The sequence below is a fragment of the Sitophilus oryzae genome, unplaced genomic scaffold, assembly GCF_002938485.1.
Source record: "Sitophilus oryzae breed Bouriz unplaced genomic scaffold, Soryzae_2.0 scaffold_179_pilon_pilon, whole genome shotgun sequence".
Classification (NCBI taxonomy): domain Eukaryota; kingdom Metazoa; phylum Arthropoda; class Insecta; order Coleoptera; family Curculionidae; genus Sitophilus; species Sitophilus oryzae.
The window spans coordinates 2,982,013-3,008,265 of record NW_022146501.1 but is presented as its reverse complement, the minus strand read 5'-3'; the positions used below and the strand labels follow the sequence as shown (position 1 = coordinate 3,008,265).

At 31.8% G+C, this 26,253-nt stretch overlaps 1 protein-coding gene across 2 annotated transcripts in view; it reads right to left on the bottom strand.

Annotated features, from left to right (window-relative positions):
- The window catches only part of LOC115882700 (phosphoinositide 3-kinase adapter protein 1), a 73,092-nt gene extending 57,164 nt beyond the window's left edge, over positions 1 to 15,928 (bottom strand). The window contains exons 1-4 of one of the 2 annotated variants that reach the window (XM_030900916.1): positions 15,801 to 15,928; positions 8,687 to 8,855; positions 7,123 to 7,406; positions 5,679 to 5,882 (exon numbers count right to left, since the gene is read on the bottom strand). In XM_030900916.1, the coding sequence (XP_030756776.1) occupies positions 5,679 to 5,882; positions 7,123 to 7,406; positions 8,687 to 8,855; positions 15,801 to 15,810 (667 nt within the window). In that variant the 5' untranslated portion in view covers positions 15,811 to 15,928. Of the gene's footprint in view, positions 1 to 5,678; positions 5,883 to 7,122; positions 7,407 to 8,686; positions 8,856 to 8,913; positions 9,037 to 15,800 lie in introns of those variants that run through there. The other variant, XM_030900914.1, reaches the window with a different exon arrangement.
- Positions 15,929 to 26,253: the final 10,325 nt, after the last annotated feature.

Sequence of the window (26,253 nt, the reverse complement as noted above, 5' to 3'; positions counted from 1 at the left end):
GATCTCGATAAAAGAAACATATTTTCTTTTTATCGTTTTTCAAATAAGTCCAAACTAACGGAGTTATTTTCCTTTGAAAATTTCCAAAAAGAAAGATTTTTTGCTAAATTTTTGAGAACTAGTGGATCTTTTCTGGATTTTCTTTCTTGTAAATTTAATCTACTACCAAAGTTACCATATTATCAAGAAATTATTTTTTTTAAATAAAAAAATACTTGCACTTATGTCTGGGACACCCTATATATTTAGTAGTCCAAGCAGTACAACATAAAGTGGTCGGAAATTTTGGTTTGCAAACAAGAAATCTTATTGAAAAAACCTAAATTAAAGAAGCTCTTCTTATATGAAAGCTTTCAATCAAAGCGACCAATCTTTAGTAATTCCTGTGGTAATTCTCAAATGGCATCCCCAATCACAATATATGTGCTGGCGTCCGTAGTGGACAATTTAACACTCGATTGCTCCCATCTCCATCACACGTAAATGGCTTGCTCTAGTATGATTTTACGACTTAGATTAGTTCAAACTAAGTTTGAACAAATCTTGAACTAAAGTCTTGATAACGGTCAGTGACACATTCGTCTAAAAGGTGTAGGTTAAATTAAATAGACACATAGGCACAGGTATAGCAAGACCTCTAAAACCACAAAGGAACTGGTAATGCTCAGTTGGAATACAGTGAATATTGCAACAAGACATCTTGTTAAATGCTGAACAAGCTCAGCCTGTATCAAGAAATACTTTGCTGCAGATTCTACGATAAAGATTCTGAAACACTAGAGTACATAATATGTCACTGCGAGGCTCTGGATCGCAAGCGACAAGCGACACTATCTATTTGGGAAATAAAGGCTTAAACCGGAGCAAGGTCTACCAAGAACCTACACTAGCTGGGGGCGATAAAATGGATAAGATACTATAATGATGAAATGAAAAAAAAAACGCCTTGCTAACCATCTTCTGATGCGTGTCTCACTCGTGTCGCTCTCTCTACTCGTCAGCGAGTAACGGCAGTAGTAGTAGTAGTATTTTCAATATATTCCCTTTTTATCAAACATTAATTTTGAACGTTATTAAATAAGGTTATTGGATTTTAGGTTTTAGGCTTCTCAATAAACTTTCCACGCGAATTAGAATGATAAACGAATAACAAACTTGTTAAGCCGAATCAAACCGTTTGATGTATTTACGCATCACCGTTGTTAATAATAATAATAGTAATAAACAGGGGGCAAGACGTCTTGAACTTTGGCTCGCCAATTGAAACAACGAGCACTAATATACATACGACGATTATTGTTACAGAGGAAATTGACAAACTGGATTTATTTTTTACAAGCTTTGATATCGGCCGCCTTGTCTTCAACTTTACAGTAATCAATTTTATCGTGATCCGTTTTTTTATTAGACGGTTAAAATCCAGGCCAATAGAGTTAATTAATTTGTCATAGAGATACTATTATAAATTATGGGGTATCTTTATCAGATTATACAGGGTGGTCTGAATTGTATTCGGGAAACTTCGGCAGCATGTTTTGCAGATAAAAATAAGTAAAAAAGTTCGTATAAATTTATGTCCTAAAATGCTTCGTTTCGGATATAGAGGGTATAGAAGTTTCAATCTTATTTCGTTTTTTTTCAACTAATTTTTGAAATAATGTAGATATTTGGAGGAAAATCAGTGTCTGGGTGTTTTTTGACATGAGAAATTCGATTTCGATGTCAGTATGACTCCTGCTGGTAGGGGGCGCCAGCTGCATGTTTTTTAACTGATTTGAAGAGTAATAACTTTTCGTCCGCACCTGTATAAATCTACTGAGTGAAAGAATATACATTTCGTAATTTTTTACGTAAAAAATGTCTTTTGGTAAAAATCAATACGAGCAGCGGTTTTCAAGATATTTGAAATCACAAAACATCCTCCTTTCCAAAACCGAACAAACACTAGAGGTGCTACCATGGTGCTATCATTCATCAAATGGTGTAAAAATTGCGAAAATTTAATTATCTAATTTTGACACAAGGGGTCGCGTTTAGCTTTTTTTAATTTTAATTCAATTATCATTGCTTTCAAACGATATTATTAGATTTTGTTGTATTTTGTGAATGTATAAATGTTTTCTTAGTAGAAAGTTGCGTTATATTAATTTAAATTGACATATATGTCAGTTGGCGTCTAAAATGCCATCTCAATAACAAAATGTTAGTAATTGTCAGAGATAGTAAAATATTAAAATTGACAAGTTATAATTAGTAATTAGACAATTCTATTATATTTTATATTATTTCAAAAACAAAAACATAATGGCGCAGCGTAATTTTGATATGCAGGTGCAAAACAAAAAGTGCTGTTATATTTTTCAGTTTTCGTTGTCAGCCGCGGAAGTTTCAGTGATTTTAGTGTTGGCGGATAATTTTATTTGCGAAAAAGAAATATTGCGTTTGGATTGCAAAACTAAAAGTGGTAGTTTTATTGCAATGTAAGTAAGCGTTTGTCCCCCATTTTATATTTTAGTTTTTCATACCTATTACAAATATACATATATTAAAAGTTTATAATTTGTTTTATTTTAAAATGTTGGATAACAAGCATGTAATTGACATACTTTAATTGTTATATTATATATTCGATTTAAATGTAATATATTACTTTACAACATGACAGATGAAGTTCTATATAAAATTTGAAATGGAAATAGTCAATACATATCATTATTGATAAAAAATAAATATGTTGACTAGATAGTTATTTGACTGAAATTATAAATTTAGGAACTTCTTTTTAATTTTTTAAGCTAATCATGATTTTTTCTATAAAAAATACGATAAAACAGTTTCTGTTGAATCTTTGGCACAAAACATTTGAAATTTATTATTTCAGACTAATAACTATCCAGTTAACATGCATAATTTTTGTCAATATAAGTTTGTTCCAACCCCGCTGAGAACCGTTCAGGAACGGTTCCGTTCATGCGCATAGGGCTAAAAGCGTTCCAACCTTGATGGGGATCGTTCTCGAACGATTCTCTTTGCGTTCCAACCAATTTTCTGATCGTTATTAGAACGGTTTCGGAACCGTGATTTCGATACTTGCCAGTAAGTAGGAACTGTTTGTACTGACATGCGCAGTTAGTAAATCTTATCAGCTGATTGACATTTGGGCCGGGGCGTTTACTTGTTTTGTTTTGTGGATTTGCTTGGAGTTTAATGGGTTTTAGTGTTTAGAATTCTTTCTATACTTAGAAATTGTCTATTTAATTTAATTTGGCTAATGTTTAACATTTTACAGTTCACACTTTTCAACAAAAGAAACGAATAGTAAACCAAGTGAAACTTACCAAAATTATGGTTTGTGTTCATTATTTATTAATGTAGGTAGTAATTTACAACTTTTTACAGTTTCCACTGTTCTATACAATTAATAAGAATATCTGTGAAGAATATTATTAAGGTTTGTTTTGTTTACATCTTACATTAAACAAAAAGTGAGGTTATTTTAACCGGTGTTTTGACAAGACACATTAAAAACGGTTCCGAAACTGTTCCAACTGATTGTCAATCTAGAATCGTTCAAAAACAGTGCCGAGTTAACGCATGCGGATAACACTAGTCCCAATGATTTCAGAACGGTTCCAGAACTTAGGGTTGGAACAAACCTTATGACATGTATTGACTATTTCGATTTCAAATATCTTGAGAACCATTACTTGTAGCGCTTTTTACGTAAAAAATGACTAATAATAGCTGGGTCGTTGCACTATAATAAATAGGGATAGCGTTCAAGTGCATCACGAATTTTTATTGGAAAAAATTGATACCCAAAAATATAAAAAAAATCACTTAATATTCAATAGCCAACCTGAAACAAGACGTTAATTGTACATAATACATATAACGTGGTCTCTCTAAACAGAACAATACACCGCTAACCGCAAAGTGCTAAATAATTATTGTTTACGTAACAACATTTAAAAATAAAACGTTTGTTGACTAATTTTACAACCGATTTAAGTTAAATTTGTTTAAAATACTTGGAACAGTCTGTACTGTAAATATTCTGAATCACTCTGAAATTCCTACAGAGCATTTTTGTTAAAATTGGGTTAATCGTTTATCAACAGAGCTTTAGTAGCGGTTTCACACCTGACAGTTTTATTTGACAAATCAGTTAAATCAAATAATTGGTTTAAATTATTTGACAAGAACAGTGTCAAAAATATCTCGTCAAAGACATTTTTTGACGTTTTCGAGTAATTTGAAGATATTTATTTATAAAAATAAACTAGATGTCTCTTGGCAAATATACCGAAAAAAAAACAGGAAAACACATACTTGATTTTCATTAGTTTTGACAGTTTTTAGATGCTCATTTTGCATTCTAATATCATAAAATAAATGTTAATTAAAAAGCCTAATGCTTCATTCAGAACCTAGAATTACTGGAATAAATTAGTCGTTTTAATTAGCGTACAAGAAAACCTAACCTAACCAAACTTTTAACTTTTTCACTAATTATACTTCAAAATTTGCCAGAAATGTCATTTTGGCTTTTGATTATCTTCCGTCAAGAGAAATTGTGGTTAGAAATCAAAAGTTGATTGTTTTATAAGCTCTTTGAATAGGAAGACTAAGGAAGGAGCATAATGCTATCCATGTATTCATGCATGGTGGGCGGAAAAAGCACCATAAAAGCACTCTAGGGTGGGGATCCTTGACAGTTCTGTTTGACGATTCATTTGACACATTTGAATTTGATTTGAAATTTTATGGATTTGTCAGTCTTTACGGAGCCTATTTTATGTTATTTATTATTTATTTTACTACTGATAGTTGTATAAAGGTAGTAAATCTAGATGGAAATTGTAACAGAGCTTAAATTAACTGTGACACAATCGCGATTTATCGAAAAAGACTCTAAAATAGTTGGTTGTGTAGCGTGCGGTAGATCTCGGCAAAAATCGAGTGAAATAATGGAACAACTTTTCGTTAGTAAGTGACTATATAATATACATACGTGTAGTAAATTACCGATCATTATATATTATTTCTTGCATTTTTGCTTTTATTTACTACATGTCAAAGATTAGATGTCAAAGAATTTAGACACGTCAATTTGACTTACCTGCTTCAGTAGCGTATCGGATGTTTATGGTTATAAATAATTATTATAACTTATCTATTTTTATTAGAATTTTATATTTTTATAACAATTTTAGGTAAATTTTAATAACTACCAAATTCACAACGTAAAATAAAAAAAATTATTGAGTCTAGCCTACGTCTACATTACATCATAGTTTTACATTTTTTAAATAAAATTAGAACGGCACTGATAAACCGGAATTTAAGTGGGCCATATTTGAGGCCCATCGCGGTGATAACCTAAGATTTTTGATATGCTCCTTCCTTAGTCTTCTTATTCAAAGTATAAGCTAAATATTAGGCTTTCTCTATGGATACAACCGTATACAACTCACTAACGCAAGCTGTTGCTAGGATAATCTATTAATTTTATTTGTGTTTTTTAAATATTGTGAATGATCGTAAACTAAAAAGTATAAAGTATAATTGAAACTACTATCAATTCCACTAAATTCGCTTTTTGAAAGCTTTTCAAATTAATATATAGCCCGGTACACTAAAAAAACTCTTGAACAAAGATTCGAAAAAACACTCACCTTTAGAGCACTTTACACATCTTTTCCTTGGGTAGGACATGTGTCTCAGCGAATGCTCGTCGATGGCAGAGGCAGCCATCACGTCGGTTTCTTGCACCATCTGCGAAAAATCATCCTTGAAGCTTTTCGAAGAGGACGCAACACTGTTTGTCCTGTCCCGAGCCGAAAAAGTACCCACAGAATGCCGTCTTGGACTTGAAGTACCTGAAAAAACAATATCATAGGACTTACTTCATGTCGCATGTCTCTGGATTATCTTTACAAGAAGAATAACTATTTTTATTATTAACTTTTGGAGAAAAATTCTTCATAAAAGTTTCACGAGCGATGAAATCGCGAGTCAATTAATTTCGGGAGACGATAATGCAATTTTATCGTCGTGTATAAAAATAGAGCATTTATTTACTATATTTTTCAGCAAATTAGAGCATTTATTTGCTATATTTGAAGGTAAGAGACATTTACCTAATGCACCTGTTTAGATAATGCATGCGTGACTATAGATAGGGGAAATTAAAAGAACTTTCGTTGCACGTCATCAATGACACCATGCGTCGTCTTATGGAGTTTGCTGGTGGTTGTATTATGATGTGCAACCAAAGTTATTTTAATTTCCCCAAGGTATCGATTTTTTTATGCAAATAATTACAAAAATTTTAGAATATCAAGTCATCGTATTAAAAAATTCAAAATGTGACCAAAGCTTATAATTTTAATAATTTATTTGCTTTACTTTGATTAATCGTGATGTAATATTTTTTTGTAATTTGTAGAGTGATGAACCATCCCAAAAAATACCAAGGAGTGAAGAAGCAAAAATAACTACTATCGAGGAAAATAATATCACTTTACTTACTACAGACCAGGAAAACCTAAATTTATCAGAAAATAATATACCTCGTAATATGCCTGTATATGATGTATAGACTTCTCTTAGATCAAAATAAATTTTATTTGAGTCAATAGTATTCGTTATTGGTTTAAGAAAAGTGTCTCTTTAATCAAGAAATGGTCCCTTTTGAATCAAGAATTTTTGCATGAATCAAAGAGACTATTGTTCTTGTAGCAAAAACTTCTTTGCATACTCATTTTGGGTCAAGAGTGAAATACTTTGGACAGATAGATTCTTCTATTCTCGAAAGTAATTTTTTAAAGCTTATGAAAAGTTAGTTAATGCTTTGGGTAAAGAAACGTCGTTCTTGGTCCTATTGAAAAGCGCCAATCTGTTGGGTCAAAGTCATATTCATTTCGACTGAGAGATCCTTTTTTCCAGTGTATTATTTTATCTACTATTTTTGATAGATAAGGCAATTTTAACAGTTGCTATGGAAAAAACTATTTTATTTTGTAGATTTTCTTACAGCGCAAGTGGCAAAATACCAATAAAACTTTTTTGAAGAGATTCTTTGCGATTTTGGTTGATAGTTCCTTTGTATGCACCTACCTTTTGGTCTAGAGTTTCCATTGCTTATCCTTCTGCTAGCACTGATATTTGTGTATCTTGCACTATCTTCTTCAAGAAAGACTTCGTCCTCTTGAGCCAATTCGTCAGAATGCTCTTCCGAAGCTGGCATTAGAGGTAAAAACTGAGGGTTTTCTTGTGATCTCTTTAAAGAATTGGATCTGCTGGGGTGTTTGAAGGCCAAGTCCGGAGCCATGTCGCTCAGACGTGGCTCGCCCATGATCAAAAGCTCTTGGTTCGAGTCTGCTGAGTTGCTGCTGATGGATCTGTAAGACAAAATGAGAATGAAAAAATATAGACAAATTTGTTAAGATGGGTACTGTACAGATTTTCAACACAATAAGGTTTGAATATATTTAACCATCTCCAAAGCAGATATTTTTCTGATACCATTTAGGCTACATTTCCTTTCTTATCTTGGTTATACAGGGTTGTTCACCACATACTACACGGAATATTCGAGTTAAACGATTAGATTTTTACAAATTGTAAGTTTTGGGTTCGTTGAAGGACTATTAGAGCTACAATTTAAAAATATTCTTACGAGATACAGAGTGTCCCAAATAAATAAAAAATACCAAAGTTGTATTTTTTTAAAAGGAACACCCTGTATATTATTACATTTTTAGTTTCTACGATTAAAATAAAGGAAAATTTGATTAAAGTTTACCGCATTTTAATCTTACCGAAATATTTAGGGTTTTGTCAAAATACAGTAATAATTTTAATGCTTTATTTCTCTAGGTATATTTAAGATTTTAAAACCAAATATTGCACTGAAGTATTTCTATTTACTAAATTTTGTGTTGCAATAATAAAAATTATACATTTTTATACAGAGTAAGTCTATAAATAATTACTAGCTTTAAACGGCAATAACTTGTTTAATTTAAATAGAACACCCTGTATATTTTATAAGAATCAGATGCACAATTTAATTGTCTATCAAATTGTATTATACCATTTTTTACCTATCTCTTCAAGTTTCCGTAGAAAATGTATTTTCTTATAATTTAGTCCTCATTTATCAATATACCCATGGAATATCTTGTCATATTTGTGAGCAAATTAACCATGGCAAAAAGGTTGTTTTTTTCTGATTCATTTGTCAATTATATGTCATCCAATCTCTATACTGTGTGTCTCATACACACAGTAAACAAAAGTATAATTAAAACAGCCAATTTATTCCACTAATTTAGAGGTTCCGAATGAAGCTTTAGAATTCAAAAATCAAAGAATATACAGGGGATTTTATTTAAAATGAGCAGAGTGGTAGTTATTTCCATTTAAACTGCAAAGAAAGTGAAAAATATTTATCTCTTCAAGTTTCCGTAGAAAATGTATTTTCTTATAATTTAGACCTCATTTATCAATATGATAATGGGAAATAATGAAAAAAACAATGAAAATAATGAAAAAAACAATGAAAGTAATGAAAGAACAATGAAAATAATTAATAATTAACTTGAAATATTCAAATTTGCACCTACTTTTATAAGTTTTGTTGAAAATCTGAACCAATTTTCACGAAAAAATTACTTACCTAAAAAAATTTCGTAGTTCTCTTCTGTTGTTGCATCTTGGAGGTGTGAGTTGCCGCGTGAGTGATGATTCTGAGTTACTTTCTGAGTAACACTGTCTGTTTTTTCTTCTGATCTGACTAGAAGCACAATCCGGCTCATCGGTTGGAACCGAAAAATAACTAGGATTTTCTGGAAAAAACACGTTTATTTTATTTTTAAATAATCATAATTTTTTTAAAAATAGTACCAATATGACGATTAATTTCCGAAAAAATCCCCGAAAAAGTAGTACCACCAAACATCACTGTTCTGTCTTTGAAAACAAGCACTTCACAAATGAGAGGAGGAGGCGTTATACATATCCAAGCGTGTCACACTGTGGAATACTAATTTTTTGGAAGGTTGCGGGACCGACTGGGTGGACCAAGAAAAAGTGGTGGGAGAAGTGGCAGGTACCCCGACTTAGCCAAAGAGTCCCGACAGGATGTTCAAGGAGGGACATTGACGCATGTTAAGATGCTCCTTCGATATCGAAAACAGATAGGCAGTGTACACGGAGAAAACATACTATACCTTGTTAGAATCTTGAAAATTTAACTATTATTTTATAATACAATATGATAAAAAAAGGCGTCAGCGATGGCTTTGACATGAAGATCGTTGTCATTTTATATATAAAATTATATGGGGAATTTCATTGATTTCATAGAACACCTTTTTTTCGATCATTACATTTCCAAGAGGGTGAAACCACCCCTCAAATATTACAATATTTTTTATTTAAAAAACGGCCAAGTTTCCGAAAAAAACACTTAAACACGTATATTTTATTTTATTTTTTTACATATTTTAAGATTTTTTAAAAATGTATCCAGGGTGTTTCGAAAAATCTGGTCATTGATTAATCACGATCCTGCTTAAAGCGCTTGACGCAAAAAGCTGATTTTTGGAAAACGGATTGACTTTAGGGTGTAGAGGTTCGATAAGAAGCGATTTTTCGAAACTCGAAATCTAAGGGGGTGAAACCACCCCTCAAATATTAGAATATTTTTTTATTTAAAAACCGGTGAGTTTTTCGGAAAAATTCTTAAACACGTATATTTTATTTTCTTGTTTTACATATTTTAAGATTTTTTAAAAATTTATACAGAGTGTTTCATAAAATATGACCATTGAGTAATAACGATTCTGCTTAAACTGCTTGACATTTAAAGCTGATTTTTGGCAAACCGATTGACTGTGGGGTGTAGAGGTTCGATAAGGAGGGGTTTCTCGAATCTCAAATTCCAAGAGGGTGAAAACGCCCCTCAAATATTACAATATTTGTTATTTAAAAAACAGTTAGTCTTTTGGGAAAACGCTTGGACACGCATAATTTATTTTGTTTTTTTACATATTTCGAAATTTTTTAAAAAATCCTACAGGGTGTTCCAAAAAGTTGAGTAATTGATTAACCACGATTCTGCTTAAACTGCTTGACGTAAAAAGCTTATTTTTGGCAAGCGGATTTTTCGAAAGTCAAATTCCAACGAGATGAAACTACACCTCAAATATTACCAAGTTATATAATAATATCGCCATATTGTTTTTTTCTCATGCTGATATAAATGTGAGAAAATTTTATCCAGTTTGTATGTTAATGTAAACTCTTGCTTTGCTTTATCATCACCATTACAAATGATTAATTCGACGCGAACGAAGTCGCGAGTACACGCTAGAAGTCTTAAGAAGAAGACTAGAAGTCACGCTATAATATATTTGGACAGACTATACCTATAGTTCTTTGTGTGTATATATGGTTTTTAAGTTGTTCCTACCGAGAATTATTAACAATGGAAAACCAAGGAAGAATCGGTAGTTGGTAAAGATTCACGAAAATGCGTAACAATGTAATCTGGAAATGTTAAAGGAGACACTTCATTCATAAATTATCAATACATATAATTGCCACGAAAGAGTCAGTGAATGATACACAATGATGGGAACGTACCTCTTGCAGTTCGATAAAATGCTAATCGCTTTAATCAGAATTCAGTGCTGGAATGTCATGAGAACGTATGGTATGTTTTGTATTTGTTTTGCTGGGTTAGTAGGTGATCGTTTACAGAAACTCAGACAGACCTCATTAATGTATGCTTTTGGTTGTCTATAAAACAGTAGCGGTTCTTCAATAAGTGTATTTATGTTCACATGAATCCCCAAATTTAATGATTTTTTTTCTTTAGAAAAAAAAACTAAAATAAACTTTATTGCCTATCATTTCTTTCTTACCAACCCTGCAAATATAGGTTACCTATCCTTTCAAGTTCTTAGAAAATGCATTTTCTTATAATTTAAATCTCGTTTATCAATATACCCATGGAATATTGACGTTTTAGATTGGTTTAAAAGCCACAAATTTACAAAATATACAGGTGCTAGTCCATTGTTATTATTGTACATTACTAGTCCATTTGTATATACAAAAAGAAAATTGTTTAAATCTTTATAAAAGAATATACAATTAATTAAATATACCACCATTATTTCTTTCGTGTCAGTTAATAAATTATTGTAAATAAATGTGGATTTGAATCAGAAATCAATATATTAATAAGTTATGAAAATGATCGTCTCTGGTGTTATAAATAAGCATTCGTCAAAAAACAAAATAATTTTTTTAAGGTGTTACTTTTTACCACACTGGTCGCGTTCATCAGGACGTAGCGCTACCGCAGCGATCACTAATTTTCTGCTGAACGCGCCGATTAGTTGTGAGCGCTCTGGGATCAGTCGCCATTTTTTCCATCAGATTTAAAATACGCTACGCTACCGATGCATGATGGATTAAACGTCACATACGCCAAATGTCACAAAATGTTTTGGAAAACGAAAACAAAGCATTTTGTTTATTGTTCTCGGTTGACTAATCCCCTCGATTTGTGCCAAAAATGGGTGAAATACACAAACACAAAAAAAGTATTTAGAGCAATTTTATTATTATTAATCAACGCAAACAGTCAATTAATGTAGTTTGAATACTGGAATCATATTAATTGATCTCCTCTTTAGCAAATATTTAATTTTTTTTTTATTTTTTAATGAAATGAACGAACTATATCGACAATATTAGTATCTGTACTCTTTAAAAATTTTTACATCTTTAAAAATAATGTAAAATATCAATATTCCATGAGTATATTGATAAGTGGGGTCTAAATTATAAGAAAATGCATTTTCTACGAAAACTTGAAGATATAGGTAAAAAATGGTATAATACAATTTGATAGACAATTAAATTGTGCATTTGATTCTCCTAAAATATATAGGGTGTTCTATTTAAGTTAAACAAATTATTTCCGTTTAAAACTAATAATTATTTAAAATAAATTTTTAGACACTCTGTATAAGGTAGTATAATTTTTATTATTGCAACACAATAACTAATCAATAAATAAACTTCAGTAAATATTTAGTATTAAAAACTTTGATACCCTTGGAGAAATGAAGCCTTAAAATTTTTACTGTAATTTCACAAAATTGAAAATATTTCAAAAACGGTAAGGTTTAAGCGTATTAAACCTTAATTAAATTTACCTTTATTTTAATCGTCGAAACCAAAAATGTAATAATGTAGAGGGTGTTTAAAAAAAAATACAACTTTGATATTTTTTATTTATTTGGAACACTCTGTATCCTGTAAAAATATTTTTAAATTGTAGTTTTAATAGTCCTTCAACGAACCAAAAACTTACAATTTGTAAAAATCTAATCGTTTAGCTACAATACTCCGTGTCGTATGTAGTGAACAACCCTGTATATTTGGGACAACTAGTACACCGCTCAGGATTTCTACAACCAGAAACATAATACCTTAATTAAGTTAGCTTTTCTTTAATAGTTATCAATAACTTATAGAAAAAATAAAACAATTTTAATCAGAAACACAAAGTTTTAAAAAAACGTTTTATTTTTTGTAATTAACATAGGAAGTAAGTTAATTAGACACAAGGTTTCATTTACGGAAATTACAATGTAAATAAATGCAAAATTATCAGCTGTCTAACAAGTAACAATCAGCGCTAGCAATGACAAATACATTATTTAATAAAGCCTTCTTAAGCGTTTAAGGACAATGCCTTTTAAGTGGTCATAACTTCATCACCGTCTCGCAGCATACATTATGTATGAACCTTCTCTAAGCATAACAAACAAGCAAAAAAAAAAGGATTTAATATAATAAATATTGCAATAGAAAAAGAAGAGCTAAAGGGAAGAGACATTTGCATTCAAGAGGCGCCTCTCTAACAACTTCGATCTGAGATGACAGTAAAAATTTGAATAATATAAATATTAAAAATTGTCGTGTTAATAAGGAGTTGTCGCATAAACAATATTTATATGTTTAAATGTAATATGTACTTATTAAGGTGCATACTCACTGAGCGATGCCGAACGAACAACGAAGGTTCTTTTCGAACAACGAAGTCCGAACAACGAAGGAACGTTTCGTTCGGCCGTAATTCAAGTACCCTACCAATGAGCAAATCCGAAACGAATGCAGAAAGTTCGCTGTTTGCTTGGCTTCGTCGGTTTGTAAGTTTGTTTAGCAGAAAAAATGTGTGACAAAATTATAGCGGCATCAGCTTTTATAATTATTGCGGGATCACTAAAAGCAAAAAAACAAAAAAGGAAAACATTGGATGTCAGAGGTTTATCAAAGTCGGGATAAATATAAGGAGCTGGACCTTTTAATTGATTTAAGAAGAAATCTAGGACAGTTCATTAATTTTTGTAGAATATCTCCTGTAGATTTTGAATTTTTACTTGGAAGAATCAGTGAAAAAATTTGCAAAAAGTCAACAAACTTTCGAGAATTCCACCTAAGCAATTCCACCTAAGGAAAGACTGGCACTAACTCACCGATTTTTAGCAACTGGATATTCTTATACAAGTCTTATGTATCTTAAACACAGCGTCCAAATGCAAATAATACAAATTCGGATTCGGAGTTCCCCCAAAAAATTAAAATCCGCGAATCTCGTCAACGCCGAACTGCGAATCTCTTTGATGTACCGCTCTCCGACCGAACGGAGGCGACGGCGAAACGAACTTAAAAATGCTATTCGATTCGCCTTCGCATTTACGTACACACTTGACGAATCATTCGGAGTTCGTTGTTCGTTCGGCATTCGTTCGCTAAGTGAGTACCCACCTTTATGTATATAATGTTCACATACATTTGATACCAATTAAACTTTTAGTTACGTAATCGAGGGCGCGATTTTTAAATTCATTGTTGCCAACCATGGACATTTTTCGTGCCGGGCTGACTAATTGGAATTTGAATTTACCGCTGGGGATCTAGGTGGCAACTCTGCTGTAAAAAATGTCAAGTTGCCACATTTATTTATTTATTTCCTGACATTGTAATTCGTTTTTACACTTTGGTTTTGTATTACGAGTTTTTGGTTTAAATAAATAGTATTGTAATATACTTTAAGCTTAAAAATGTTTACTCGCAGTCGAACCTTGTTCTTTTTAGAACCTCTTTTAGTGCGAAGTGGGTACAAGATAGCTTAATAACCGTAAAAAACTCATCGCAACTTTAATAGAATATTTTGAACAGGAAAGCGGTAGTAATGGCCCTTTATGTCCCTTAAGTGCTGTTAAGAAGGTGAGTTTTGTTGATGTAAAATGTAAATAATAACTGTTTATATATTTTTGATTAAAAGAAAATATGTTAAAATGGGCAACGCTGTACCAGTCAAGCTTAATCACGTGACTAAAAGCTTATTTGGTAATGAACTATACATACATGTAGAAACGACAAAAATGTTCTTTACAATACCTATACAGGGTGAGTCTTAGATAAGTGCAAATATTTTGAAGGGTGGTATAATCCGACCCCAGGGTCTCTCGTTTATGAGGGTTTTTTGCACAAAAAAAAGATGTTGAAAAGCGTGCATTTTCTTTTAAAATTTTCTGTATATTTTAAAAACTTTTCAGCAAATTTTCCCACGATATAATTACTTAATCGGTGATATTACTATGGATCAGGGTTGTTAAGTAGTTTATGTTACAAAAAAACTACGCCAAAAACTACGCGTAGTTTTTTGTATTAACTACGTTTTAAAATTTTAAAAACTACCTTCAAAAACTATACAAAAACTACGTTAAAAACTACCTACAAAAATATAGTAAAACATAAACAATTTAGACTTTAAACAAAAATCAAGCCAAATTCTTATCATGGAAGTATAAAGTTATATTATATTTGTATAAGTTAAACAACATCAGAAAAAAAGACAATTTTTTTTCAACAAAAGTGTATTTTCTACGAAATACAAAGTAACATTGAACACAAAATAAACTATAAATTCTTATGGAGAAATTCTCCATAGACATTCTCCAGGAGAATTATTATGATTTTTTACATCTAAAGCCACAACTTCATAATTCCCCTCTTCCCAGAAGGTATGGAGCAAGGTATGGAGACATCGACGTCTTCCAAGCATTTTTAACTACTAAGTATCAAAAATCACATAATAAGGAACAAATTCACAAAATATAGATTTTTTATTTCTTTAAACTGATCAACAAACAAAGCTTTTAGGTTATGTTTTCACTGTTATTTAAAAAAAACTACATTAGTTACATAAACTACACATTTACTACTCGACATCTTCGACTTGTTTCTTCAGTAAGTCCAAAATAATGAGTTATTTTCGACTCTTTTTTGGATAAAATTTAGAAAAACATATTTTTTTTTGCTTCAATTTTGAAAACCACCATTTCGGTTTTTTCTTCCTGTGTTGCCATATTATTATCAAGATATTATGCTTTTCTAACTGCATTTTCCAAAATAATTAAAAAACACAAAATTCGGTCAAATATATCAGTCCTAAAAATATTTGCACTTATTTAAGACTGACCCTGTATATTTTATGTAATAAAAAGTGTGTTTCAAAATATGCGGTTTCGATTTACGCTGTGTTTTCAATAAAACTGGGGATCCCTGTATTAAGATTTTTCTCTAATAAAGTTTGACTTTAAATAGGTATAAAAAATAAAGCTTATTCCTGCGAAGAGTCTCTTTCTATAAGGTGTAAAAGATTACTTCCCTTATTTGATATAAGACCATAATCTACTCACCAAAATCCATTGTTCTTGTACTATTCGTCAGTCCACTACGGTCGACGATGGTTGAATTTTCAGCAGGACGTGCCTCGAAACTTCATGTCCACTTCCTTTCAGCTGTGTGTGTGCTTTGAACTTGAACTTGAAAAAGAACAAAAAAAATATGTTAGATTTTTTAGCTTTCTTTTTCTATTTGAATTCGAAGAAACTTACAAGAAAAACGAATTAACCAATAATAATAGTTATTTTTTATACAAGACGATAAAATGGTATTTTATCGTCGACCGAAAAGATTAATTCACGAGCGATGAAATCGCGAGTGAATTAATTTTGGGAGGCGATAATGCAATTTTATCGTCGTGTATAAAACAATATTTTTGTCTATAGCGAGTTACGTTTTAAAAAATATTCAGAAATTATTATTTCAAGGAATTTATTACGAGTAGAAAAAATATTGTGCTGCGTTGGCGTTGGTTTTTATGTAATTTGACAAATAAATAAAGCTGTCTCTTTAGTTGTCAGTTTTGAGTCAATATCATAGACAAACAAATAAAAAAAGACTGGCAAATTAAAGGGCAAATTAAATGACAAAGAGAGGGACAACGTTCCCGTAGTGCAACTCAGAACGCAAAATTTCGTTCTATTTATGTTGATCTGCGCAATGCGTCTATTGGGCCCACTATCTCATTCTAATATAACAAGAGAGAAAGAAGCAGCCATATAAAACGTAATTTGTAAATAGAAATTAGAACAATCGCCTTTCGTTTTCGTCATCATGACAACCAAGATGACAACATCATGACAATTCGTCGTGTTAATTTTTCTTTTGGTGATTTACCTTTTTTTCTTAACTCTCCATTTTATCGACTTATGAAATGGATAGGGAACAAATTCCTTTGTTCCATATAGGTATTTATATTTTGTTACTTATAATTTTAGGTTATACTATTTGTTATTTTATTTGCTGCAGGAGCCAGTATCATCTATTTTCTATATGTATTGGTTGGGTGCCCCCTTTCTCTGATAGATATGTTAAAGACACCCGGCAAAATAAAAGTAAGTAGTTATATTTATCAACTTATTAAGAAAAAAGTAGAAGTAGTAGTGTCAAAAATATTTCGAACCTCTCTTAACATAACAAATTAATACAATTAATATTTTTCATTTTTTGGGTAGGTAGTTTATAGCTGGTTTATAGTAACCAGAAACTTTGTTAATATACCTATTTTACTTTTGTTTTAGGATTAAAACTGGACTTGAAAATGGTTCAGGATCATGATTCTCGTAAAGTCTTTTTTTGCTTGGATATTCATTTTGTTATTGCAATTAGGCAGTTTTTTCGAAAATGAGATTTTTAATGCCCTTTAAAAAAATTGGCCGATTGTTTCCTGCAACAGTCAGTTCTTCTGCAGTTAAAATTGGTAGGTGGGTGGAATAAACACTGTTATTTTATGTTACTGTATTATAAAAAGTTTATTTATTTTTATGTATAAATAAATATGTTTATAAAACAGTACAATTTTTGCTTTTTTTATAATTTCCCTTATAATAGTAGTATTGTTTCGTTCTGAGAGAAACTGCAAATTTTCACTTAAACTGATTTATTCCCTACACCACGCTCCCTTTACGTGGTATAGGGAATAAATCAGTTTAAGGGAAAATTTTCAGTTTCAGAATGAAAGAATACTACTAATAATGGCTAATTTAAATATTCCGCCAGCCAGAATGTGCAATAATGTCTTACGATACGTTTTATACCTATCTCTTTCTCGTTCATATAAAGCACACATAATAAAGAAAGATAGCAATAAAGACGTACGTCCTGCCATGGTCCTGCTGATTGGTTTCAAAATTGTTATTCTGAGTTGCGCTACGGGAACGCGCTCCCACTCTTTACCATGAAATTTGTCAGTCTCTTTTTATTTGTTTGTCTATGGTCAATATTTTTTAATTATCTTTCGTGTCGATTGCTGATTGAATTGGAGCCAGAAATGGCTTAAAACGAAATAAGTAAATTACCAACAGATATTCAGGCTGAGGCGACAAACGCCATATCCAAACTACTTCCATTTAAATCCCGAATAACTTACGAAAAGGAATACAAAAATTTTCAAAAATGGAAGCAATTAAAAAACGTGCGAGAAAAAATAAAGTATTTAACCTATCCTCGCTGTTAAAGTATCATTTAATCCATGATACAAAGAATACAAGGTATGATATTGCGCAGGTTGGTCGCTACGTCACAGGTGATAAACGGCACTATTGGTCGGCAAGCTCTGCGCGCCAATTTCAAATTGTCAAACATATTGTGTCATCTGTGAAATTTGATTGTGTCAAAATATGAAAATAATTTTTCAAATGTCAAGCTCGATGTCAAAACATACCTTTTGGGGTTATGTCCTAATTCTTCCCTATTTTAGGTCTTTTTTTTATTAGTGGCAATCACGGGTGGCAATTGAACAATATGGATATATTTTGTATGGCGTATGACGTCACAGGTGGTATGCGCAAACTTAACGAAATTGGAGCCGCTATCGATCATACCTTGTTTTCTTTGTACCATGCATTTAATCTACCCTTGCGGTTAAAGTACTATTTTATCTACTATTTTTGATAGATATAAGGCAATTTTAACAGTTGCTATGGAAAAAAATAATTGCCTACTAGCTCAAAAAAATCAGGTATCAAGTTCAATAATTAGATTACTAATTGGGTCAGAGATGTCGCAGTCCCTTTATGAATATAAAGCTCAACAAATTGCACTTTTATACATGCACTTTCAGCATAATTTAGTTGTCGTCCTAATTTAAAATTGCATTTTTCGCAGCTTTGAAATTAAACGACACGGAAAGATATACGAAAATAAACAGAAAAGATGAGCTTCATTAATATTTTCATAGAATTTTCTTCTAGAATGTTGCTATTAAAGACTTTCTTTGTAAACAGAGTCTGTTTATTTACACGTTTGAAATTAATTAACATTTTTATCATAGTTTTACAGTATTCTTTATACAATATTAGATCCCGAGAACCTTCAATAACATATAATGAACAAATCTGAGCTCAAGCAATGTCAATTTAAACTAAACATTGCACAATTTGCTTTGCCCCCCTTATGGGAATCATCACCGTAGTAGACTCTATAATTCATAATTCAAGAGATAGCTCATATGTAATAAGATAATTTCATCTACTTGTTTTCTTTCTTGACTCTAATCCTCTTAACCTAATAGTTTTATTTTTATTATGAGACCGTTTTGAGAGTCTAGTCAACATTCATTGACGACATAGAAAAGCTTATTGTAATTTTTATTTATTTTATTTAAATTTGTTATTATTAATAATAAACGATACAAAAATGTTAATGAAAGAACCTAATCCATCTAAATATACAGTGGTGGCCAAAAGTATGGAAACTTTTTACTTTTTAAAATATCACAGAAAATATTGCTATGCTTAAACTCTCAGGAATATAAATGAACAGCTTATCAACAAATAAAAGTATTCCAAAAATTGCACAGCGAAAAAAATCTGTTTAGCAGTTTTTGTAGGAGAACAATAGATTTCTTGTGGCCAAGAGTATGGAAACCATAAATAAATACATTAAAATTATTTAGTTTAAGCTGATAAACGGTACGATTTGCTTCAGATAAATATAAACATCATGCCCAAGTCTAAATATTTCTCTACGGATTTAAAAAATAAAATAGTTGAATTATACAAGAGCGGTTATAAACAAATTCAAATAAGTAAAAATTTAAACATTTTAAAAGGCACCGTTTCGAAAATAATTCGTAAATTTAATAAAACAGGAAACGTTTCAACAGCTTTTAAGTCAGGAAGACCAAGAAAGTTGTGCAACAGGACAATGAAAGTAATGAAGAGAATATCAATGGGAGATCCAAGAAAAACATCCACAGACATTTCTCGAGAAAAGGGTGAAAGGGGAATATCGGTGTCTGCACGCATGGTGAGAAGAAGGTTGGATGACATGGGACTTTTTGGAAGAGTTGCGGTGAAGAAACCACTAATATCAAAGAAAAATAGGATGGCCCGCTTTAAATTTGCTCAAGATCATCTCACCTGGTCTTATCAGAAATGGAATACTGTACTGTTTAGCGACGAAAGCAAGTTTCAACTGTTTGGTAGTGACGGGAGACGTTATATCCGAAGACCAAAAGGTACAGGGTACAGCCATAAGTACCAGATGCCGACAGTAAAACATGGGGGTGGGAGTATAACGGTATGGGGGTTTTTCTCGCTCAGGTGTTGGTCCTCTTGTTAAAATTGATGGGATAATGGACCGTTTTTTGTACAAAGACATATTGGAGAATAATATGCTGCCTCATGCTGATGAAGAAATGCCACTCAGATGGTTGTTCCAGCAAGACAATGATCCCAAGCACAAATCTCGGTTTGTTCAAAATTGGTTAAATGAACATATTGTTCCACTACGGGATTGGCCCTCACAGTCTCCGGATCTTAACCCCATAGAAAATTTATGGGACCATTTGGATAGCCATTTCCAGTAAAGATTGTACGAGATTGATCGATTCGATGCCACGAAGATGTAGAGAAGTAATTAATTCAAAGGGATATTCCACTAAATATTAGTAATTTTTATATTATCTTGAAATTTAAATAATAGCTGTAATATAAATAGCTGTAATTTTTTATTTAAATGTATTAGGTTTTGTAGGAAATTATTTGTAGGTCACGATTATATAAGTCGTTTTATTTCATATTTTAATTTCTCAGCAAAAATAACAAATTAAAAAAGTTTCCATACTTTTGGCCACCACTGTAAATAAATGGACTGCCAAGCTATGTGTTGATGTTAATAATAGTGATATAATACACACTTTTAAATGCTACACTCAAATGCAAAAAAAAACGCAACGGAGAAATTTTTGGTCAAATTTAACTTCTTATATTTTTGTTATTTTAAGCTCTATTTTCGCCCTAATTCCTAAAATATAATTTTACGGTAAGAACCATGTCTCCTGAGCATCTTGCTTTTTTGGATCATGTCAATACATGCCTTGGTTATTTTTTAAGAGCGAAATGAACTTGCCACCAACAATTTGTAATTTTTTCAATTATTTCTTTATGAAGTTATTTTTCAGTATGACAAGGCGGCTTTCGTGATTATTGTGAACTATAATAAACTATCATGAACTGCCCATCATGTTTGACGTTTGGGAAATGCTTGGTAAAAGGGTTAGAGGTCGCGAAGCGGTACCAGTTTCATTAACTGAACTTTGCTTGGTTCTTAAAGAAGAATGAGAAAGCATAACGCAATATGGTATATGCAGCCTCAATGACCGTATGAACGGACATATACAGGCAGTTATAGCAGCCAAGGGAGGCAATGCAACACATATAACACAACACAATCCTATAGATATCTTGAGGATATCCACCAAGGATATAGTAAATATCTTAGGGATATCCAAAAACCAGAGGAGGATATGTATGGGATATCATCGGAAGTCATCTTCAAGACATTCCTAGGCAAGCCTTTTACGATTATTTGGGATATTTCTAGGATAATACAAGGATGATGTTGGGAGCATTATAGAATATTTTTAGGACATTATATGAGGATTGTTATTTGACAATACTTCATCCTTAGTTTATAGTAAAACGTTCGCGATTTAGTTTTATTTAATCACATTTTGACGTTATTCATTGGATATTTTTATTAACAGCTCTAAAATATACCTACATATTATGTCAATGAATTTTGCGTCAAAATTTAAGAGTTTATTGTATGAGTTAAAGAGCTTTCAGCGAATTTATACTGTGCCATCAGAAAAAAACGGCGGTCAATTGGCTTGAAAATTACGATCGATGACATTCCAATATAATTTTACATACAAAATAACGGCAATCTTCATTTCCAAATACCTCTGACGCCGTTTTTCGATCGTATGGTATTATACCAGATTATACCACCCTTTGTGCAGTCTAGCAGTTTATGTCTAGCTGATGTCGGAAGTTGGGGACGTCACCACACATTCCAGAAACTCAAAATAGGATTTCTGTTTGAATAGATCAAACATAAAAATAGGTTTAGGATAAAAAGTACAAGCCTTTTTCAACAAATTTTCACCTATAATTTTGTCACAAATTTTTCATTGTGAGACCCTGAGTTGTTCGTCGTTTTCGACATTAGTTGAGGTTAGGATAGAACTTCTGCTAGAACAAGGCTAGAACTATGAGTATAAGAAAAACTGATCAAACTCAACCAGTTTGTTAGTTTCGAAGTCATTTTAAGCCCATTCAATATCGACAAACAACTGTCGAGATGGATTGTGGGAAATTTTTTGCGCGGGCGTTTTAAATTCTCTGTATTACTGGGAGTGGCCAAGCTCATAAATATCCAGATTATCCAGAAGATACCAACAGGATATTTTGTTGCCTTGACGTAATATATCTGTATGGTTTATTGCATTTTATGTAATATAAAAAGTAGTACATTATTTATTTTTCCTAAACATCTAGACGATATTGTTAGGATATTTTATTATCATGAGCATGTTTGGATATCTTAGCTGGATGTACATTAGATATACGACAGAGATATCCATAGGATATTCTATTCTGAGACATCTACAGGATTTCAGGATGTCTGGAGGATATCCTATAGATGTCTTTATAAGATGATCTTATAATGGGACATTCCGACATTCTATGAATATCCTGCGGATATTGTGTGTTATATGGGAAAGGGTTAGGGTATTTTTTATAATATTTTTTCTGTTTGTATTACAGATTGTTTCTTTAATAGGTATAGTTAGTTCTGTTATCGTTATTAATGTTTATTAAAACCAGAACTGTATGGTTTCACCAATTCACAAGAACAATATTATTCAGAAAACGTTTTATCTTTACCCTTCTATTTTTCCAGGAAAATACTCTAAAATATTAAATATACAAAAAAAAAAAAAAAAATAAGTAAAAATACTTATTTTTTTTTTTTTTTTTTTTTTATTTTTTTTTTGCAAGTGTTTGGTTTTAGATTTTATCAGTTTATCTTTGAACATAATCTACAAAAAAAAAACACAGCCCCGGGTGTTAAAACAGACGGTTTCTCTTCTCCCATCTTATTCAAAAATATTCAAATCGCACATATAATTATAAAACAATATAGGAGGAGGAGATGATATTTGCCGTTCAAAACACCTATATAGTCTTTCTTTTTTTGGGGCCCGTTACTCACTTTCGCTTATCCCCACCTTTAACTGAAAAAACTCTGATACAAAATGCTATTTTCAAACCTCCCTCACTCAGAACTAACATTTTTGTACAAAATTTCACCCCCCAGATTCACTACCCTTAGGCTATACATTTCCAAAAATCGCTTATCAATGTTCAAATGTGCTTCCAACCAACCCTAAAGCTATTACTAGCCTCGCGCAAAGATGTACATACTCCTAGAATCCCGCTATAAACAGAATTTATTTCTTTTAGTATTTACCAAACCACACAATTTAATCTAACTTACAACCACCCTTTTATGTGAAGTACGAAAATTTTAATCAACCCACTCCGCCCCCTTCCAACACAGGTTATTTCATCTACTGACCTTGATGAATCGATTCTTATTTTAATCGTTTAATTCTCTCTTAGCTTACTTCACAAACAAAAATCCTAATACTCAGCTCACATGATAAAGTCATATAATAGGGCGCGCCGCGACATAACTAAAGTTAAAATAAATTTTTTTATATTATAAAAAAAAAAAAAAAAAAAAAAAAAAATTTATATTATTTAACTGGTTACAAGAAAAAAATTTAAAAATCTTAAAAATTTAAATTTTCATAGGACAACAGTAATTTTTTAGACGCGTGGGATAGGAATGCCTACCAATTGCTTACCCTAACGAAATACCAAAGAAAATCATATAATTCTATACATATTTCTTTAACTATCGAGAAATAAAAATGTTTTAGGCAACACCGTCCGAAAATGATCGCCGTCGCGAATTATCACTCAAAATTTAAAACCATATATTAGCATTTTTTCAGGGCTTTCTATTATGTCTTCAAAAGCGTCCACCGTTGCAATGATTACAAGATCACTAAAGCTTACACAACCACGAGACTTCTATAAGAACGATATAATATCTTTTGCGTAAACATCAACCAATTAAAAAAATTTTCCTGTTTCCTATTTTGAGATAGAAAAAAGATATTTTAATGTAATTTTTCGTGAGTATGCCGATATTTTTTACTGCTATTAGTGTCACTGCTACTTAGAATAAGTATTGATTATATTTATATAACCGCATTGCTAATTTGCAGAATTTAAGTAAGGTACGGTCAACGGGCCACTGCAGGCTGAGATCACACCTGCAGAGGATGGGCCTAGTGGAAGACGCCAAATACCGACTCTGTATGGAAGGTGATGAAACCATAAGCCCACGGCCACAAAGCGTTTTTAGCGTTTTGCTTTTTTTGCGTCTCAAGCGCTTTTTGCTATTTTACCGTTTTAAGCGCTTTTGACGATTTGTGTCCATTAAAAACACGCAAAAGACGCGGCAGGTCTGCAATTTCTATCAAGATGTCATTTAGTAACGTCGCGCGTCGCAAGCTCGTGGATTCCCGGCCCGTCCAACAATCAATCCTGTGAGAAAGAGATAGGCGAGATCGGCACCGTTAGCGTTGAAGAGACGAAGATAAATTTAACTGGGATGGCATTGTGGACGGGCCGGGGCATATATTCGGAAACAAACACAATCTACTGCTAGTGCCAGTGGTGTGTGTAAAAATAATAATTATTATTTGCCATTTATTTTACGAATTTTAGTTTATATGTGTATAGTTTTTTATGTTGTAGTGTTGTGGTTAGTACTTGTTATAATTATAGTATAATATAATAAATAATTAAAATTATATAATAGAATAGTAAATATTTCTAGTTGCAAATGCAATTTTAGGACATGATTTATGAAACATTTTGGAGTTAAACTTCTTTACGCGCGCTGGGAGTAAACATATTCAAGGCTAGCATACGAGCTAGCGAGACGGCCCTGACACACGAGCTAGTTGTAACGAAACGTGTTAACGGCTTAGAAATACGTAGTGACGCGACGTGTATTTGTGGGCAGTCCACGTGTTTATCAAAAATATTGATATTTTAATACAAATTTTGTAAAAGTGAATCAAATTATTACGTGTAAAAACCATTTGTTACACGTAAAAAACTATTTTATTATTTTACGCGGATAAAATGTTATACGTAAAAAAACTATTTTTTACGCGTATAAAACTATTTGTTACTGGTAGAAAACTATTTTTTACGCGTATAAAACTATTTGTTACGTCTAAAGATCTATTTGTTACACGTAAAAAACTATTTTTTTACGCGTCAAAAACTTATTGTTTTTGGTATAAAAACTTTTTTACGCAAAAAAAAAAATTACGTGTATAAAACTATTTGTTACACGTAAAAAACTATTTTTTTAGGCGTCAAAAACTTATTGTTTCTGGTAAAAAAACTTTTATTACGCATAAAAAACTATTTTTTACGCGTAAGAAAATATTCCTTTATTACTTTTTCAACATTTCAAACTACATTTTTTCAAACATTTCCTTGAAATTTTTGAATTTAATAGAATCATCCTAAACAGTAGATGTTCTCTATAAAAATATTTTTAGATAATATCCTAAAATAAAAAAATGCATACTATTTAATTTAATTTTTATTGCATTATTAAATATAACGTCCGCCTATGACGGGGTCTCATAGAAAAGGCTAAAGACGCTACAGAAAACAAATGAATTTGTTTTCATTTGCATTTTTTGCGCGACACGCCGAACGCTAGACGCTTATGTTGGGGCCACTCCTATATAATCCTGTTATTTTGTTTTAGACGCAAAAGACGCTTCACGCTAAAAACGCAAAAAACGCTTTCTGTGTGGCCGTGCACTAAAACACGTTATGTGTACCTGCTCCGCTTGCATGAGCCTTGAAGGGCTTTGAATGACGGCCATGAGACGCATGCCAAACGGCCATGATGCGCGAGTTAGCGAGAAGAAAAGTGATAACGGTATTGTTGCCACAGCTACCCCGTTCGGGGTAGATCTACCCCTTTGTGAAACAATTTAACCACGTTATCTCGTGATAATCTACCCCGATGAAAAATAAGCTTTTGGCAACAGTGGGTAACGATCTGTGCCATACGCGGCTAAGAAAATCACTATAATAAATTTGAAACTGTACCAACCTTGATTTCATGCATATTTTCATGGATAGGTTTGTAGTTTCTGAATAACGGTCTAGGTATAAAGCATCTAGCTCATTTGCAAGCTTAGAATAATTAGAATTTAGAGTTAGCAACTCGCATTTTCATTGTAGGACGCTGTCATATTTATTACAAGCCAATAATGAGAATATTTGTATAATTTAATAAAATTACTGTAAATTACTATAAACAACGAATTGTTTGTAATTGAGCTGT